We start from the raw sequence: 17,767 nt of genomic DNA on the forward strand, positions 1-17,767 counted from the left end.
TCATCGCTCGGTTGTCCCCAGCCCAGGTACGCACGGCTGCACCAGGCCGCACCCCATGAGGGCGACCTGTGGGCGGAGGCCGTGCCAGCACCAGCACCCACAATCCGTGGCCGTATCAAGCCAGAAACGTCTAGCATCAGACGTGATGAGCACTGTCGGTGCAAGTGGGCATCCGGCGGGCCCGCGCGACGTTAGAAACGCTGGAGTTTCCACAAAACGCGCGCATTCTGCCGATGCCGCAACCCGCCAGTCCGGTAACAGAAGGGGCAGAGCGCGGCAGCGCCTCGGCGCGTGCCAATGCAATATATAGTAACATAAGATGTTTGGAATTTTAGATTGACTTGATAGAATGCTCAGGCAACGAAACTAGTTTCATAGTTGGTGCCACAGCGGCATATGGGGCGCTTTGTTGGACGCCTGCTGGCAGCCTGCTGCTTTGTTCATAAGGAGCGAGAAGCAGATGAGGGGCAGGCTGCCGGCAGAACAGCGCTATTATCTTCAAACTTGGTTAACCCGACCCCCCAAGCTGCGCCAGCTAGCCCGCTTGGACAGTGGGAGCATATATTCAACAAAGCGGATGTTGTGGACTATGGAGCTCGCTTGGACGCAGGGCCGGGACAGGACGAAGTCGGTAAGACGACTGCAAGTAGTTATATTATTTGCAGTCAGCATAACATAGAAGGAGAAATTAATGCATTAGAAGTAGAACCGCAAAAGCTTTACTCGGGTAACTTTCCTTGCGCCTGACAAACCTTTTTGTCACCTTGCCAATTTCGCTGCTGCAGAGGCCCTTTTCCATAGCGAAGACCCTGTTGTGCTGCTTGAATTTACTGCCCTGTCACGCGCCGAGCCGCACGAGCCGGCATTGGGCCCTCTCCAGCTCGATATCAACCTGGAGAGCTTGCTGTCGCATGCCCACGGCTTCAGTGGCGACCCGGAGGCTGCCATGCTTGCAGCAGACCTTGCGGCAACATACGGTCGGCCGGACGCTTACGTAAGGTGGGTGGCGTTGGCGGGGCCTCCGTGGCCGCTTGTCGTTTGGTTCGGCCTCGACGCTTTGGTGGCCCTTCAGCGTCCGGGCATCGAAACAGGCGGCCCTGACCCACTGCATAAGCGGGGCCTGTAAGCTGAAGGCGCGCACTGTGCCATTCCGACCTACTGCCGTGGGCCTGTGACGCGAAGGCGGGTTGCTCGAGGTCTCTTTGGGTGCCGTACCGCGTTGGCCGATGCTTTGACAGTTGGCTTTCATGCCCGCGCGCGCTTAGAAACCCTTGTGTGGGGCGCACCATGTGAGCGCATGAGTGCGCTTAGAAACCCTGGTGTGGGGCGCACCATGTGAGCGCATGAGTGCGATCTCCACCAGGTGCTAACTACCCCCAAGGGAGGTGCCGCGCGGGGCGGGGCCTCTCACTGGCGCTGCTTGACTAATGCACCCAGCCCCAGAGTATCCCACCCACGATAATCCTCCCGCCGCCGTGCCGCCTGCACTACCGTAATCTCATTGCTCACGCCCCCCTCCAACCCCTTCCCTGCCCGCAGGCTCACAGCCCGCTCCGCCAACGGCCCGCTGCGCTCACTGCTGCGGTGCGCCTCCCCTGCCGACTACGAGCACCTGCTTGCGGAGCTGCTGGAAGCTGACCCCCTCCTGACCGCCGCACTCAAAGACTGCTGCCTGGCGCTGATAGAGGGCGTGCTTGCGGGCGCGCCGGCGCCGCCACTATCCGCGCCACAGCTGCTGCTGCCGGCGGCGGCGCCGCCATCCGCTGCCGTCAACTTTTTCGGCGGCGGCGGCGGCGGGAGTGCGTTTGGGTCGGTGCTGACAGCAGCGGGTAGCACGTATGCCGGTGGTGGTGGCGGCGGCGGTGTGTCGGGAATGCTTGCGAGCGGCGGGGTGGGGGATGTCACGCCCACGGCAAAACGCGCAGCAACAGGAGCAGCAGGCGCGAGCACACACCTGCACCCCTTGCTCGTACAGCACCCCCTGCCGCACACGCCGTCGCGGGTGCTGCTGCCGCTCACGCTGCGGCCGCTGGTTATTCGGCACCACCACACCGCCTCCGCCCCCGCCTCCGCACCCGCGACCCCGCAAGCCGCGGCCGCCGCCGCCGCCGCCGCCGCCGGCATGGCCTCGCAGCAGCAGCTGCTGCAGCCGTGGCTGCAGCCACGGCCGCGGGTGGCGGCGGCGGTGCTGGTGCGCTACAGCCTGTCCCGCGGCGTGTCGGGCATGCATCAGCAAGTCGCCAAGGTGCTAGCCGCCATGTCGGGCCTGCCGTCGGCGGTCACACTTCTGTCGGGCTGCGGCCGCGCCGTACTGCTGCAGAACCAACGGTCGCTGGAGTACATGGGGCTGCGGCAGGGCCAACCGCCGCACCCCGTGCCGTACGGCCCCAACGACCCGGTGCAGCTGCAGCAGCAGTTGCAGCTACAGCCGCCGCCGCTGGCGCTACTGCGGCCGCTGGCGCCGGTGCTGCCTGGCGGCGGCGGCGCCGCCATGGTCTCGGCGGGCAGCATCACGCTGGGCCGCCAGGGAGGGTCGCCGTTCGCGGCGGCGAGCGGCGCGGCAGTGGCAGCGGCTAGCAGCGGCCCTTGCGGTGGTGGTGGCGGCGGCGGCGGCGGCAGCGGCGCTGTCGTCATTGGACTGGCAAGGTCGGCGACGGGCTCGGCCGCGGTTTCACCTCGCGCGCCCGGCGCCGGGAACGCGCGCTTGGTAGTCGAACATGACGAGGCGATGGGCGGTGCGGCGGGAGGTGTCTTAGGCTGCGCGGACGTGTCGCCAGGAGCACTGGGCCTGTCAGCGGGATTCAGGAGCGGCCTCAATAATCCGGGCGCCGGCGGCGCTGCCGCCGGTACGGATACCGGCAGCGCTGGCGCGGGCGCAGGTATGGGCGGCGGCGGCGGCGGCGGCGGCTTTTCCGGCGGCCGCAGTGCCTACGGCAGTAGCTCCGTAACCACGCCGCAGCTGACGCTGTGCGGCGCCTCCGTCGCGCCCCCGGCCGCCACTGCATCCGCCGCTACTGCCGGTACCGCGGCGGCGGCGGCCCTGGCGGCTGGCTCGCGGGCCAGCGTTGCCTCCCGGCTGGGCTCCGCATACGGCAGCCACGGCGGCTACCCGACCGGCAGCCTGCTTGCGGCCGCGTTGCACACCGCCACCGCCACTAACACCACCCCTCGCGCCAGCAACAAGATCGTGCGAGTCAGCGCCACAGGCCTCGGGCTGCTCAGCGGCGCTGGCGGTGCCGCCGCCAATGGCGGCGGTGCGGCTGTAGGCGGCGGCGGCGGCGGCGCTGGCTACGTCGTCGGCGGCGTGCTTGTTGAGCTCTTCACTCTGTGCCCGCAGCAGCTGACGGAGGTCCGTCGGGAGCTGGCGGCGGGGCGGACTTGGAAGGGCATTGTGCGCGTGCCGCCGCTGCTGGCACGTTCAGTGGCGGCGGCGGCGGCCGCGGCGGCGCAGGAGGCCGCCGAAGCGGCGGCGGCGGTGGCGGTGGCGGCGACGGCGGCGGCCGCGACGGCTTCGGTTGACTATTTCGGACTGGAGCTGGGACTCGGCCTGGCGGCGCCGCTGCCTGGGCTGCAGATGAGGGGCGGCGGCGGCGGCGGCGCTGCCAGCGGCGCCGCCGCCGGCGTCACTGCCGTACCAAGCGGTGGCGGCGGGACGCTGGAGTTAGCGGCCAGTACCACGTGGGACCGGCTGGTGCCTCTTCAGGCCACAACCTCCAACGTTACGGAGATGGAGGCCGCCGCGGCGGCCGCTGCGGCGGGTGATGAGGGCCGCACCAGCGGCGCCGCCAGCGGGCTCGGCGGCGGGTGGCGGCGGAGCAGCCGGGCGGGGGCTACATTACCTATGGGGTCCATGGCTCATCAACTGGACGTGCTGGGTTTCGCCGACCTGTCCGGCAGCACGCACCGCCGACGGTCACGGCAGCTGGCCTCCTCACCATCACAGCCACCGCCACCGCAGCCGCAGCCGCCATCGCGTCAGCCAAACGGCCAGCAGAGCCCGAGCCAGCGTCCACAACCGCTCAGCCCATCACAGGCGCCCGCGCAGGCGCACACGGCGCTACAGGCGATGGCACAGCGCCGCCCGCGCTCTTCCTTGGGCCTACGGCCTGCGACGTCCGACACCGGCCGCGCCCTGGTCGAGCGCTCGGCGCACTCCATCTTCTCCGGCCTGCTCAGCCGCGCTGGACTAGGAGGCGGAGGGGCAGCAGGCAGCACACAGGCGGCGGCGCAGCTGCCGCTGCAGCCGGCCCCCGCCCAGGGCGCGTTGACCGCTCAGCCGGCCTTAATGACGCTTTCGCTGTCACAGCGGCAGCTGCTGGCCGGCGGCGGCACCAGTAGCGCTGCTGGTGGCGGCGGCGGCGGCGGTGGCGCTGCTGGCGGCGGCGGGGGCGGCGGCGGCGCTGCTGGCGGCGGCGGCGGCGGCGGCGGCGGCGGGCTCAACAGCCAGCCGTCCATGCCGGCGCTGCCGGAGGCAACGGTATTCGTTGCGAGGCGCGGCACCAACGACACAACGGTCAGCGAGTCTGAAAACACGTACGAAGAGGCTTTGGGACTGGCGGCACAAATGGCCTCGGCGGCGGCGGTTGGAGTACACGACGGCCACCGCAGCAGCAGCGGCGTGCGGGCGCCTGGCGGCGGCGGTGGCCCCAACAGCGGCTTCACCACGTTTCAGGTTGGCGGTTTTGTCCCAATCAACGTTGACGATGGCAGCATCGGCGCCCTCGGCGGCGCCGCCATCGGCTCCATTGCTGGCAGCGTGGGTCGCGGCGCTCTCACTTCTCTCTGGAATGTTTCGTACGTGGATTCGACCCTCGCGGCGGCCTTTGCTTCGGTGCCGGCTCCGGCGTCGACGCCGGTGGACGGCACCGTGGCAACATTGCGTGACGCCGCCACCGCCGCCGCCGCGGCGGCGCGCTCCCTTGCGAACCGGCGCGGCTCCATGCCCGCCCGGCCCGTCGCCTCAAATGATGTTACAGAGGCCGTCCCAGGTCTTGGCGCGGGTGTGGGCGGCCTGGACAACGCGCCGGCCGGCACCAGCACCGCCGCCAACATCGGTCACCGGCGAGCCCAGGCAAGCTTCGATACATACGCCTCCGCGCCAGTCCGCGGCGGTTATGGCTATCACGGCCAGCGCAACGCCTACATTTCGTACATGGAGGGTGGTGCGGCAGCGGCGGCGGCGGCGGCGGCGGCGGCGGCGGTGGCCGCCGGGGCCACCAGCGCCGGTGGCTGCGCCGCCGGCGGCGGGAGCGGTTTTGCGAGTGGCGTGACGTACGGCGGCCCCAGCAGTACCAGCGCGCTCGGGTACGGCACATACGGCATGGATCCTGCCGCAGCGCAGTACGCGGCCGCCGCGGCTGCTGCGGCGGCGGCGCAGCCGCCGCTGACGCAGCGCGGCCTGAGCGCCAGTGTGCGGCAGTCGATTGAGATGCGGCGGGCGGCGCTGGGGCTGGGCAGGGGTGCGCGCGGCGGCGACGTCGGTGCGGACCCGCTGTCTACTTCCACATGGGGTCTGGTGGCGGCGGCGCCCGACGCTGCAGGGACACGCCATGCCGGAACGCGGCAAGGAAACGTCAAGTGCGTGTCACGGTTTGCTGTGTACTGCTACTAAACACACTGCCTGGCGCTTGTTTGAACCGCGCGCGACTGCTTGGCCGTGCCTTACTTTGTTTGTCGTGAATTATCGTAGTGCGCCCCTTGTGTACGGTACGGTCCATGCACCATGGTTGCGATGCCTGACTTTTTCCTTCCCGCGCCTCCCCTGTCGCAGGCGACACACCTCCTTCGGTGCAGCCGTGCGCAAAGCCGGCCAGACCTACCGACTCCCCGCCGCCGCCACCGGCAGCGGCGTCAGCGGCGCCTTTGCCTCCGCCGCCGGCCTGCCCGGCAGCACCACAGCCACCGAACGCGCCTTTAGCGGCGTCGTCAGTGTCACCCTGGGAAGCGCCGGCATGCACGGCCCCGCGGCCCCCGGCGGCGCCTCTGGCGGCGGCGGCGGCGGCGTCACCAGCAACAGCGTCTACAGCGCCGGCGCCTCGCCGGTCGCCGTCGTGGGCGCCTCCGGCGCCAGCTTTTCAAAACTGTCGGCGCCGGGGCCGGGGCCGGGGCCGGGGTCAGCGCCTGTGGTGCAGCCTCGCGCCGGTGCCGCCGCCACCAGCCGGACACGCGAGTTGCTGGGTTCTCCTGACGCGCACGCTCTCTCCGGTGCGGCAGGCGGGTTTCGTTCTGGCGGCAGCGGTGTGCGCTCCATCCCTAGCGGAGGCGCCGTCCGCAGCGCCGGCGGTGCCGCCGCCGCAGGCGCCGCCAGCGCTGCTGCGAATCCGACGAGCCTCACTACTGCCGCAAGCGACGTGGCAGGCGGCAGCATCCGAAGCGGCGGGCTGGGGGGCGGCGGCGCAGGCAGCGGCGCAGGCGGCCTTCCCAGCGGGTTGGCGGGGAGTGGGCCCGTGGTCGGCGGCTTCGTAGGCGACGGCACGTCCATGGCTCTCCAATCCGGTTTGTACGGCACAACCTCCCTCTCCCGCTTGACCACACCTGGCCAGCTGGCGTCGTTGACACAGCTTTCGTCGTCCGTGCGGACGGACGGCCTGGGCGCGGCCCTGGACAGCGGCCCCTCCGGCACGGCGCCGGCGGCAGCCGCTGCACTGGCGCTGACGCCGCCGGTGCTGACGGCAGCTGCAGGCATCGCTCCCGCCCCCGCCCCGCCCTTGGGGACTGCTGTGGGTGCGGGGACTGACGCGGGTGCGGGGACCTCAGGCGAACCCGCGGGCGAGGCAGCACCCGCGGGCGCCACCGTCAGCGTGGCCGTCGGCACTACTGGCAGCCCAACGGCCTCGACTGCGGCTGCCGCGTCGGCTGCATTGGCGTCGGCATCGGCGTTGGCGATGGCCGCCGCGACGCCCGAGGTTTGGAAGGCGGCGGCGGATGTGGGCACGCCGACGCCGACGCCACGGAGCGCTGCTGTTGCTTCTGTGGAGGCCGCGCATCCCTTGGAGGCCACGGCGTTGCGTGGGGCGCCAGGGGCGGCGCTGATCAGCACTGGGGGCCGGCCGTCGTCCTCCCTGCTGGGCTCCCTGGCTGAGGTCAGCGTGGCGCTGCTTGCCGCAGGCAGCGCAGGCAGCGGACGCAGCGGCGGTGTGGGTGCTGGAGGCGCTCCGTTGGGTGCGGGCGGCGCTGGCGGGGGAGAGGAAGATGCAGACGCGGGGTCACCTGCTGCCGGCGCCAGCACGCTCGCGCAGTTCACGACCGGCCCGTTTGCGCAGGCGCCGTCAGCTGCGGCGGCGGCTGCGGCAGCGGCGGTGCTGGTGGAGGGAGGCACAAGTGCAGCTGCGATGCCGGCGACTGCCGGAGGCCGCCTGGCCCTGCTTGCGCAGCAGACCCACACTCAGTCGCCGCAGCCGCCGCAGCCGTCGCAACCGCAGCCGCAGCAGCTGCGCGGCGGATCGCTGCAGCTGCAGCAACAACGGACCCAGAGCCAAATCCAGGCGCCGTTGAACGCGTCGGCGGCGCGGCTTGCGTCGGCGTCGGCGTTAACGCTGCAACGGGCGCGCGGCAGTATGGGCAGTCGCGAGTACTGCGGTACGAACGATGTGGCCAGTACGGGCATGACTACAATGTACGGCAGGGATTCGTTCGGCGAGGGTACGGCACTGACGGTTGGCCGTACGTCCGGCACGGCTGGATCCAGCATCCTCACGGCTACAGGCCTGGGCGCGCATGTGAGCATGGGAAGTCAGCCCAGTCACCCTCAGACCGGCGTTAACAATGCCGGTGGCAGCAGCGGCTTTGTCAGTGGCTTGCAGGGCACGGCGGCAAGCGGCGTAAGCATAGGCAGCGGCGTGGGCAGCGGCGTGGGCTTGGGCCTGGGCCTGGGTATGGGTGGGGTTGTGGCTGCTGGCGGCTTCAGCCGTCTGTCGACGGGCTCGCCAGCTGCGGTCAGCTTCATGAGCGGTGCCGGCGGCGGCGCCAGCTCGCAGGCTGCGAGTCGTAGCCGGCTGATGGAAGTGGCGACGGCGGCGCTGGCGTTGCCTACGGCGGCGGGCACGCCTGGCGGTGTGGGCAGCTCCGCCGGCGCCGGCGGCCCCCAGCGTCCGGGCAGCCTGCTAGGAAGTCCACGGGCACACTCCGGAACCAGGGGTGTCACTAGCGGCATTCGGCAAGGGTCGATGAAGCACTTCAGCCAGGTGCTGCTGCGTGCTGCCGCCTCCGCGCTCGCCAGCGGCGGCGGCGGCGGCGGCGGCGGCGGTGGCGGTAGCACTGGCGGAGGTGGCAGCGGAAGCAACAGCTGCAGTGCGTCTGCTTTGGGCAGTGGCGCCGGCGGCGGCGCCGGTGCCGTCGGCAGTGGCGGCGGCGTTGGTGGCGAAGGCGCCGCTGGTGACGCCGCCAGTCCGCTCGTGCTTGCGGGGGAGCTGGGCACGGGCGGGACGACGGCGACCGACGCGGTTGCCAGTGGCGGCGGCGGCGGCGGCAACGCCACTGAGTCGTTCATCAAGCCCGAGTACGAGGCTGCAGATGGGCAGCATGCCAGGTGAGTTGGACTATAGCCCGTACGTGATGGCCAGTGCATGGCGGGCGGCTTGTTGTCCCTCGACGGCTCAGCGGCTCGGCGGGTCCTGGGCCCCATAGTGGAGCAGGTGGTGCCTCTGAGGATAGCTCGCCATGCCGCAGCCCACCAAATGTTCCGGCGCGCGAGTGTGTGTGACATGTGTGTGTGTGTGTGTGTGTGTGTGTGTGTGTGTGTGTGTGTGTGTGTGTGTGTGTGTGTGTGTGTGTGTGTGTGTGTGTGTGTGTGTGTGTGTGTGTGTGCGCCCGTGTGTTGTGTGTGTTGTGTGTGTGTATGTGTCGTGTGTGTGTGTGTGTGTGTGTGTGTGTGTATGTATGTGCTTCCAAATGCATAACCCCCAGTCCCTCATAAACCCGCCCGCTTACCCGGCTTCTCCTTCGCCGCCTCACCCGCCGCCGCCCTTCGCCGTCGCCCGCAGGTTCCTGGGCTCGGGGGCCCCGCCGCTCCTGCGCGCCCCCACAGGTGGCCGAGCGTTTGGATCCGCTGCGGTGGTTGCGCTGGATGCCGCCGCTGCTACTGCCGCTGCTGCTGCCACTGTCGCTGCTACTGCCGCTGCTGCTGCTCCTCCCGCCACTGTCCCCGGCACTGCTACTGCCGGGACTTCCAATGCGACTGCTACAAACGGCACGGACGCCGGAAGGCAGGCCCGCGATTCGGTGGCGGCGGCGCACCGTGCCGTTGCACGCTCGCCGCCGGACCAGCAGGGGTCCCAACGTGGCGGTGGGCCTCTGTACTGCGCCCCCCACTCCGTTGACGAGGACGCGGGCGTGTCGGCCGCAGCCGCCTCCGCGCCCGTGACCATCGCCACACCTGCTACAGCCGCGCCCACGGTCGCGCCGGCTGCGGCCATTGCTGCAGCCAAGCCCTTTTCGGGGGTTGCCGTGTCGGTGGCTGAGCAGACACGTGCGCACGCGCAGCAGCAGCCGCAGCACCCGCAACAGCAGCAGCTCCAGCAGCTCCAGCGGCAGGCGCCGCAATCAGCGGCTCAGCACACGCAGCAGCACCGGGCGCTCATCACGGATCGTGATCAGGGTGAAGACATGGACAGCGATGAAGACGACGACGACCAGGATGGCGGCGGCGGCGGCGGCGGCGGCGGCGGCAGTTGCTGGCACGAGGTCACGATCACGCCCATCGCCGATCCGTCGGCGGTTGCGGCCGTTACAGCGGCGGCGGCGGCGGCTGGCGGCGGCGGTGGCGGCGGCGGTTATAACGCGGAAGCGGCGGCGCTGACGTGCCCCGGTGGGGCGGGCGCCTCTGGAATGATGCTGTTGGTGATGCAGGTGAGTGGGACACGGACAGCGTGGGCGGGGTGCGTGTGGATGGCTAGGGGCGGTGTGGTGGCCACGCACCGATATGCCCGCGCCGCTCCCACCTACACTTCCAGTTATGCGCTCTTTTTCCCCGCCCTCCATGCCTCCATCCCTCCACCCTCGCGTTCCACCACCTGCCTACCCGCCTTGCCCCGGCTGGACCTATTTTCAACCAACCAACCCAACCAACCGACCAACTAACCCAACCAACCAACCCAACCAACCAACCCAACCAACCAACTAACTGCCGCACCACACCTCCGCACCTGTCACGTGGCCACCCTCCAGACGGACGTGACGGACCGGGTGCGCGCGGAGCGGGCCATAGCCAAGGTGCTGGAGGCCGAGCACCAACTGCTGGAGAACATCTTCCCCAGGTGGGTGCTCACATATGATGATGTTACGTGCACCGATACGGTTGGATATCGGGTGAAGTGTTGTGTTAAAATGGCGTGTGTGGCGAAACATCATGACGCACCGGAGTCACTGAGCGGAATCACTGCAACCCCACAGGCACGTTCTGGAGTTGGCGGCGGCGTCGGCGCGCAACAAGGGCGGCGCTGGCGCCGGCGACAAGCGGCGTCAGCGCTACGCACTGGCTCAGCTGCCCATGGCCGGCAACCTCGCAAGCATCGCCACCTACCACCCCATGGTCACGGTGGGTGGAGCTGTGGGAGTGGAGGGAAGGGGAGAGGACGAGTGGAGGTGGCGGTGTGGGTGATCGGGTGGTTGCGGGGTTGTGGCTGGAATGGATGGGCTGTGGGCGCAGCAGATGCAGCAACGCATATCGGCCGTGGGAGGGGATCGGAGGAGAGGGAAGAATTTGACATAAACACTGCCGCCACCGGGTGACAAATTCATTTTGTAAGCAAACGTATAGCAAACCCCGCCCTCCCCTCCCCCCCACACGCATCCACAGATTGTGTTTGCCGACATCAAGGGCTTCACCAACATGTGCCACGAGGTGCCCGCCACCTCGGTCATGGCCTTCCTCAACTCCCTCTACTCGCGACTGGGTGAGTAGTCATATCCTGGCGCGTCCGTCGCGTCCGGCACTGCCGCCACCGGTTCAATCCCCTCCCGCACTGTTGGGCTGTTGCGATTCTGTCTTGAATGGGCGGCTAACCCCCTTCTGAAGATTCCCGTCGCCTTACGGATGCTGCCGTTGTGTCGTCCTGCCAAGCCCACCCTCTCCTTACCTAACTGCGCGATACGCAACACCTGCTCCCCTTCCACGCGCGCACACACACACACACACACATACACACACACACACACACACACACACACACACACTCTCGCAGCGCACACACAGTACCTTTGCTCTTATACTTGTTCCGTTGCGTGTGCTCCGCAACGCAGACACGCTGCTGGACGTGTACGGCGTGTACAAGGTGGAAACCATCGGCGACTGCTACATGGTGGCGGGGGGGCTGATGGCACGCGATGCGGAGGGCTTCATGAATGTGCGAGCGAGCGACAGCATTGACGAGCTGCACGCCTTCAAGGCCATGGCCTTTGCCAAGGTGCGTGCGTGCGTGTCTGGACAGTCCGTTCGCTATCTATCTATCTGGTGAGCGGCTAAGGTCGGGTGCGGTAGCCGCGGTGCGTCCAGTGCCTAGTGGCGCGTTGGCCAATGTGCGGCTGCTGCGGCTATGGCGGGCAGTACGGCAGTAGCAACACGTACTGTAGCGGCGCGTGGGCAGGCGTGCGGTGACTGCGCCCTGGTATCCCTACAACACGCCCGCCTCCCCGGCTGCCCGTGGCGCCTGCCCCAAGTTCCCGCTGGCCCACCTGCCCCACTTCTGCACATGTTCCACCTCTCCACATCTCCACCCCTCCCCCCCCACCCCCGACCTCCCCACCTACCCGCCTATCCCCGACCCCGCCCGGCTCCCCCCACTTTTGCATTCGGTCGGTTTAATTTGAGGCGGGTATGTACAACCCTTCCCCTTACAACCTCGCATCTTAATCAATCATAAATGTAACTCTCCCCCCTCCCCTACCTCCTCTGTCCAGGCCATGCTGCGTGAGGCCGCGGGCGTGTTGCTGCCCACCAGCGGCGAGCCGGTGGAGATGCGCATCGGGCTGCACAGCGGCCCCGTCATGAGCGGCATCGTGGGCAGCAAGATGCCGCGGTTCTGCCTGTTCGGAGACACGGTGGTGAGGGGGAGGGCGCATTGTGGGGTTTGTTGCGACATAGGTTTAGGCCGGGTCGCATGCAGGCGGCGGGGTCTTAATCTTTCCGCCGATCACTGTGTGGGGCGCGGCATAGCTCACGGGCAACTGAGCAGAGCGCTGGCTTCTGCAAAGCACGTCCTAATGTGCCATGCGGAACGTAATCCTGTCCTCATGTGTCATGCCGCATGCACACGCCTTTGTTTCCGAGCCGCCATGAAGGTAACACACACGCACACACGCACACACGCACACACACACACACACACACACACACACACACACACACACACATACACACACACACACACACACACACATTCTCTCCCCTGCACACAACAGAACACGGCCAGCCGCATGGAGTCCACCTGCCCGCCCGGCTGTGTGCACGCCAGCGCCGCCACGCGCGCCTACCTGCAAGACGAGGAGTGGGAGCCCACCGGGGGCGTGGAGGTGCGTGCGTGTTTGTGGCGTGTGGTGGGGGTAGTTCATTCCAGAACCCAAAGCAAGCAAACCGGGAGGGGGGGCCGGGCAAATGAGGGCAGGGCTTGTACCCATCTCGCTGCTCTATCTTGCTCTGAAGAGTCTGAAGCTCTTCAATGTAGCACTCGCTTAGATATCCTGCCGCACGCGCGCATTGACGCTTGCGTCACAGGTCAAGGGAATTGGAATGATGCAAACCTTCAAGTGGAGAGACGCCGGCGGCGGCGGCTTTGGCCAGGCGCCGGGACTGGGCCATGGCGGCGGTTGCGGCGGCGGCGGCGGCAGCGGCGACAAGTCCCGTGTTGGCGGCGGTGGCGGCGTGCCAGGCACCCCTGGCGGCCGCACGCGCCGCGCCAGCGCCGTTGACCTTCCGGGTGGCGGCGCCGCCGGCAACAGCAGCTTCAGCGCAGGCAGCGTGCCAACCGCCAGCACGCTAGCGCAGCTGTCCGGCGGTTATAACGGCGGCGGCGGCGGCGGTGGTGGTGGTGGTCACAACGGCGGCGGGGCGGGATCCGGTGTCGTATCGTCGCCGATTACGCTGGCGTGCGGCAGTGCCGCCGGTGGCGGCGGCGGCGGAGGCGGCGGCGGCCAGGGTGGCGGCGGCGGTGGGTCGCGTGCGATCACGAGTGGGTCGCTGCGGCGTGGCGTGTCTAGTTCCTGGGGTGTTACCACGAGCATGGGTATGTCGGGTAACGGAATGTCGGTTGCCTCCCCGCGAGCAATAACCGTGACTGCCGGCGGCCCAGCCAGCGGCGCCGCCAGTGGAGCTGCCAGCGGCATCGACGGCGGTGCTGGCACTGGCGGCGGCGTTGGCACTGTTGGCGTCGGCGGCGGCGGCGGCGCGAGCGGTGCGCCCAGTGCGGGCGTGCGTGACGCGCCGAGGAGCGGGCTTGCAGCCGCGCAACACCAGCTGCTGCTGCAGCAGCAAGCGGCGGTGTCTGCTGCTGCCTCCCTGTCAACGCCGGCGACGACGCGCGCGGCGAGCAGCGGCGTTCAAAAGGGCGCGCTGCTAGACGCTGCCCTAGCGGCGGAGCTCGGCGCCGCCGCCGCCGCCGCTGCCGCCGCCGGCGCGCCGCCGCGCGTGCCGCGGCCAGAAGCCACCGCAACAGCAGTGGCAGGGACCACCGCCGCATCCGCCGCATCCGCCGCACCCGCCGCCGAGTCTCCTGCCGGCGTCGTCGATGTGGCCGTGCCGCTGCCTCCTCCGGGCCGTTTGTCGATCGGCGCGCAAGCTGCCGGTGATAACAATGCCGTAGCTGATGAGGCCGCGGCTGCGACGGCGGCGGGACAACGCCGTCAGCAGGAACAGCCGCTGAGTGCCGTGGTCGTGACGTCGGCGCGTTACGACCTGCGAGGCACCAGCTTCCGCGGCCCGCCTGGCGGCGGCGGCGGAGCGCGCGATGGCAGTGGCGGCGGCGGGCTGCCGACGCCGCGGCGGCCGCCGAAGCGCGCCCTGACCGTGGCAGTGCTGCAGCAGGCGGCGGCGGCTGCCGCTGCGGCGGCGGCGGCGGCGGCTTGCAACCGCAGCGCTTTGGGCGTGCCTGCCATCACCACCACCACCACTGCTTCGGCCGCCACCTCTGCTGCCACTGCTGTGGCTACCGTTGTTGCCGTTGCTGCGGAGGCGCCTGTGGCCGCTGCTGATGCTACAGCCGACGGCGGCAATAGCGGCGGCCGCGGCAGTAGCTGTGGCTTGGCGCACGGCGGGGGCGACAGCAGTACCGGTAGTGCAGTCCCCAAGCCATAGATATCTTGGAAGTTGGGGCGAGCGGTCGGGCTTGCCCCTTTCCCTGTCACAACGATAGGGTACGGTTCGCTTTCCTATATGCTGGCTGGTTCGCTGTTTGCGAGCTGCGGGCATGGATGCGCCACCGGTGCGGGGAGGAGCGAGACACCCCGGCGTGCACTCCCGTGTGGCCCTGGGACAGGCGCTTCCTGACACTTCTGTACGGGTTGCATCGGAGGGCGGCGTGCATGAACTGTGCATGGATGCGTGCAAATGGATTCGTTGAACAAGGCCGACGATGGGCAATCATGGATTACAAGCATGCTTGCGGATTTTTAGCAGTGTAGCATTGCATTGATTGCATCGTTGCTGGTGTGACGGCCCTTCATCTCAGTATTGGTTGCACTGGTACTCAGAGGATGTGCTCCCAGCGTAAGTGATCAACTTAAGAAATGGCGCATTCTGCAATGCGGTTGAAACTACACTCTGGCTTGTCGTTGTCGGGTGGCGTTTTGTTGATACCCGTTGGCCTTTCACCAGCGGTGCCACCGCATCAGGTCAAAGGTGGTGTGCGTGAGCATTTGATCTCTCTTGGCCGCATGCATCGAAGGCGAGGCAGCTGTATGGGCGGCTGGGGATGGCTGTTTGCATTTTGACGAGCAGGCAAATGTACGTGTATGGGTTGGGCGTCTGCCGATGGGGGATGTGTGATTTGCGCGCGAGTGACGTGACAACATGCGCACGCTGTTCGCTGTGACCGCATGTATGGTGTGGCGGTCGCTTGGCGACCTACCTGGAATGTCACTGCATTGTGTCTTGTACTTGCGCCGGCAGCAACGCCAGCACGACCATGGACGCCTAGCCATTGAGGAGGCAATAATGCGATTACAGCGTGTATCCTCAAGCACCTAGATGGCTGCTCGCATTGCTTGGTGGCCGCGCCTCGATACTTGCGCGTGTGCCGGCAAGAAAGCAACTGGGTGGATGTCAACGCGTGTGATATGTGCGCGTGCGGGTCCCGGGCGAGTCCTGCCCCGTGGGGGCCCGGCAAAGTGCATAGGAGTTGCATGGGAGCTAGGGGCCTGGGCGTGAGCGGCCGGGTGTCAGGATGGGAGCGGCGGGGTTGCGGCGTAAACGTGAGCATGCAGGTTCATGTGAGCTCAGAGGAATCAAAACAGTTCAACGGCTGCCATTACAAACTCAAGGCTTGATATATAGAGACGTTCAAATACCCCTCTGCTACCTTTCATCAAAAAGTGGGCACACTCCGTATGCACAGTTACTCCCTAATAAGTGCCAGCATTGGCACAGCAGTACTTCCTTGATGCATGCGACCCCGGTAATTCATTCGTCTCCATCATGTGAACTCCTGCTGCGCGCCTATCGCGCTGAACTATGGTGCCAGGTAGCCGTGTGTTCGTTTGATTCCACTAGGGGGGCAAGCAGCAGTAGAATGTGCGGCGCTTTCGGCTGTTCGTTGTCGGCAAGAGGATGTAACCGTTGTAGTCATCGTAGATGACAGGGCTGGTCGTGAGGGCTGAACGCAGACCTAACGAGGAAATGGCTTGGCCGTGCTGGCCGCACCGTAAAATCCAGAGGGCGGGATTGGGTGTCGGAACAGTGCTTGGATGGGAACATGCGAGCGACGCCGGGAGGTCTTGATTAAGGATGTGTCAACGACAGGAGGCTTCGTTGTTGGTGGTGGGTTTGCCCAGCAAGCAGCGTTGTGCAGCGGTTCTGGCGCGCAATTTTACGGTCGCGTCGTTGCTTGCATTTCATGACAGGTGCCATGTTGCCATGTTGCGCCGTCCCTCACCTCCCTGTGATGACGATGGAACAGCGTCATGGACCTGGGCCGTGGGGGAGGCGTGAGCAAATGGAGGAGGCGTCAAGCATATTGCACTGTAGACTTACATGCATCCCATGCTGCTAATTTGAGTACTGCCTAATTCGGCGTTATAAAATGAATGGCTTGACCGCTTGAGCTTCGACATTATTGCGATGTTCGCTGCGCGGAGTCTATCTTGTCCTACGTATCACTGAGTTGGCAAGCAAGAGTGGGTGTGCGATGGGACAAGGCCAAGGCAGGCGTGCGAGAATGGCATGCAGGGTTCAAGGGAGCTGCATTGGTTGCACGGCTGGGTGCGTGCCCTTGATTGGATCATGTCAGGGTACGGAAGCTGACACGGGCGCTTCACGCTCATTTGCGCCACGCCTGGCTGGATGCTAGGGAGTGGGCAGCGGGCAGCGTGTGTAGGCACAATCTGCGTGGCTCCTGTTCACTCCTACCCTGTTCCTTAGGACATGCGATGCAAGGTAATAGCAATTGCCAGGTGGGTTGCGTGATTGGCTTGGGGCTCGGTACATTTATTATTTGTACAACATACTGTACACCTACCGGCCTCAGCCTGCGGGGTGCAATGTGGTGACCTGCCAGCACCGGGTCAACGGAACCGGCGCATGCCCAAGCCACCGAGTGAAGACCAAAATGACAGCGCAGAAGGCCGGAAGCCTAAGCAAGCAGAGTAGCAGGACAGGCGGGGCAGGGTGGGGCTGTTGAAGCAAGTCTTCATGAGTTCATGACGACCCTAGGCAGGCGGACTTACACACTGATCACAGGCGGCGGACAGACAACAGCATAACAACAGCGCGGGCACATATACGCGACCATGCTTGACATGAACCGCACGGCTCGAAGCAGGGGTTCCACCAGGGCTCCATGCAGGCCATGGGCGTCCCGGGGCCGCGGCACACCCCTGTGCTGCTTGAAGCGCCGCACATAGGCCCGCAGTGCGGCAGTTTCGACCCTCACTAGTCGGGCATCCTAAGAACGCAACACCACGGGGTGTTAACTGGTTTACATTTGCGTATCACATCACCAGCGGCCCATGCGCGGCATGCCGCACCAACCGGCGCGCAGCGACGAACAGCGAAACGGCGAAACCGGTTGTGGGCTCTAGGCAGTTGCCGGGGCGAGTCAGACCAGCATAGAAAGCTGCCCTCGCGATATTACTACACCTTTTAAGCAAGTCGAAGGTAGCTCATCGACGGGGGAGTTCACGATGGTGGTTCGTGGTCTTCAACCCTCATTCATTTTCGACTGCTGACGTAAACTGACGTAAACTGACGTTACTTGATACGCACTTACTTTGTAAACTTTTGCATATATGTTGTGATTAGTGACATGACACTGCGGGCCACGACTGCGGGCTAGGCAATCACTTTGCGTGAGTACATGGCCTTGATTGCTCAGGCCTACCTCAGGGGCTTGCTGTCAGGGCAAGATGACGCGGTCCTGCGTAGCGGGAATGCGGGATGTTACTGTACCGTATATGGTACCGTATGATGATGATACCGTAGATGATACCGTATGCCAGAGGCTGAATGTGGTGGCGGTCTGCCTGCTGGAGCCTGGAGATCAAATGAGATCAAGTGTAACGCGGAGGCCTGGAAAGTGGACACGTACGGCAAGTACGGCACGGTACGCGCATGGGGGGGGGATAC

The 17,767-nt window shown here is 66.5% G+C and overlaps 1 protein-coding gene across 1 annotated transcript; it reads left to right on the forward strand.

The window, feature by feature from the left end:
• The first annotated feature begins 332 nt into the window (after positions 1-332).
• On the forward strand, positions 333-16,934 carry CHLRE_05g246150v5 (uncharacterized protein). Its single transcript, XM_043062512.1, has 12 exons — positions 333-631; positions 786-999; positions 1,540-5,577; positions 5,771-8,527; positions 8,982-9,846; positions 10,165-10,253; positions 10,390-10,534; positions 10,796-10,892; positions 11,239-11,402; positions 11,896-12,039; positions 12,397-12,507; positions 12,710-16,934. Exons 1-12 carry the CDS (start codon positions 397-399, stop codon positions 14,282-14,284), a joined length of 10,434 nt encoding a protein of 3,477 aa, XP_042924637.1. The 5' UTR covers positions 333-396; the 3' UTR covers positions 14,285-16,934.
• The last annotated feature ends 833 nt before the right edge of the window (positions 16,935-17,767 follow it).

Source organism: Chlamydomonas reinhardtii, chromosome 5, assembly GCF_000002595.2.
Source record: "Chlamydomonas reinhardtii strain CC-503 cw92 mt+ chromosome 5, whole genome shotgun sequence".
NCBI lineage: Eukaryota > Viridiplantae > Chlorophyta > Chlorophyceae > Chlamydomonadales > Chlamydomonadaceae > Chlamydomonas > Chlamydomonas reinhardtii.

Bases quoted from the DNA above. Each gene is read 5' to 3' on its own strand.
- CHLRE_05g246150v5 (XM_043062512.1), top strand. From the start codon at position 397: ATGGGGCGCTTTGTTGGACGCCTGCTGGCAGCCTGCTGCTTTGTTCAT. The intron at 1,000-1,539 runs GTGGGTGGCGTT...CCCTGCCCGCAG, and splicing joins CGGCCGGACGCTTACGTAAG to GCTCACAGCCCGCTCCGCCA. The intron at 8,528-8,981 runs GTGAGTTGGACT...CGTCGCCCGCAG, and splicing joins GCAGATGGGCAGCATGCCAG to GTTCCTGGGCTCGGGGGCCC.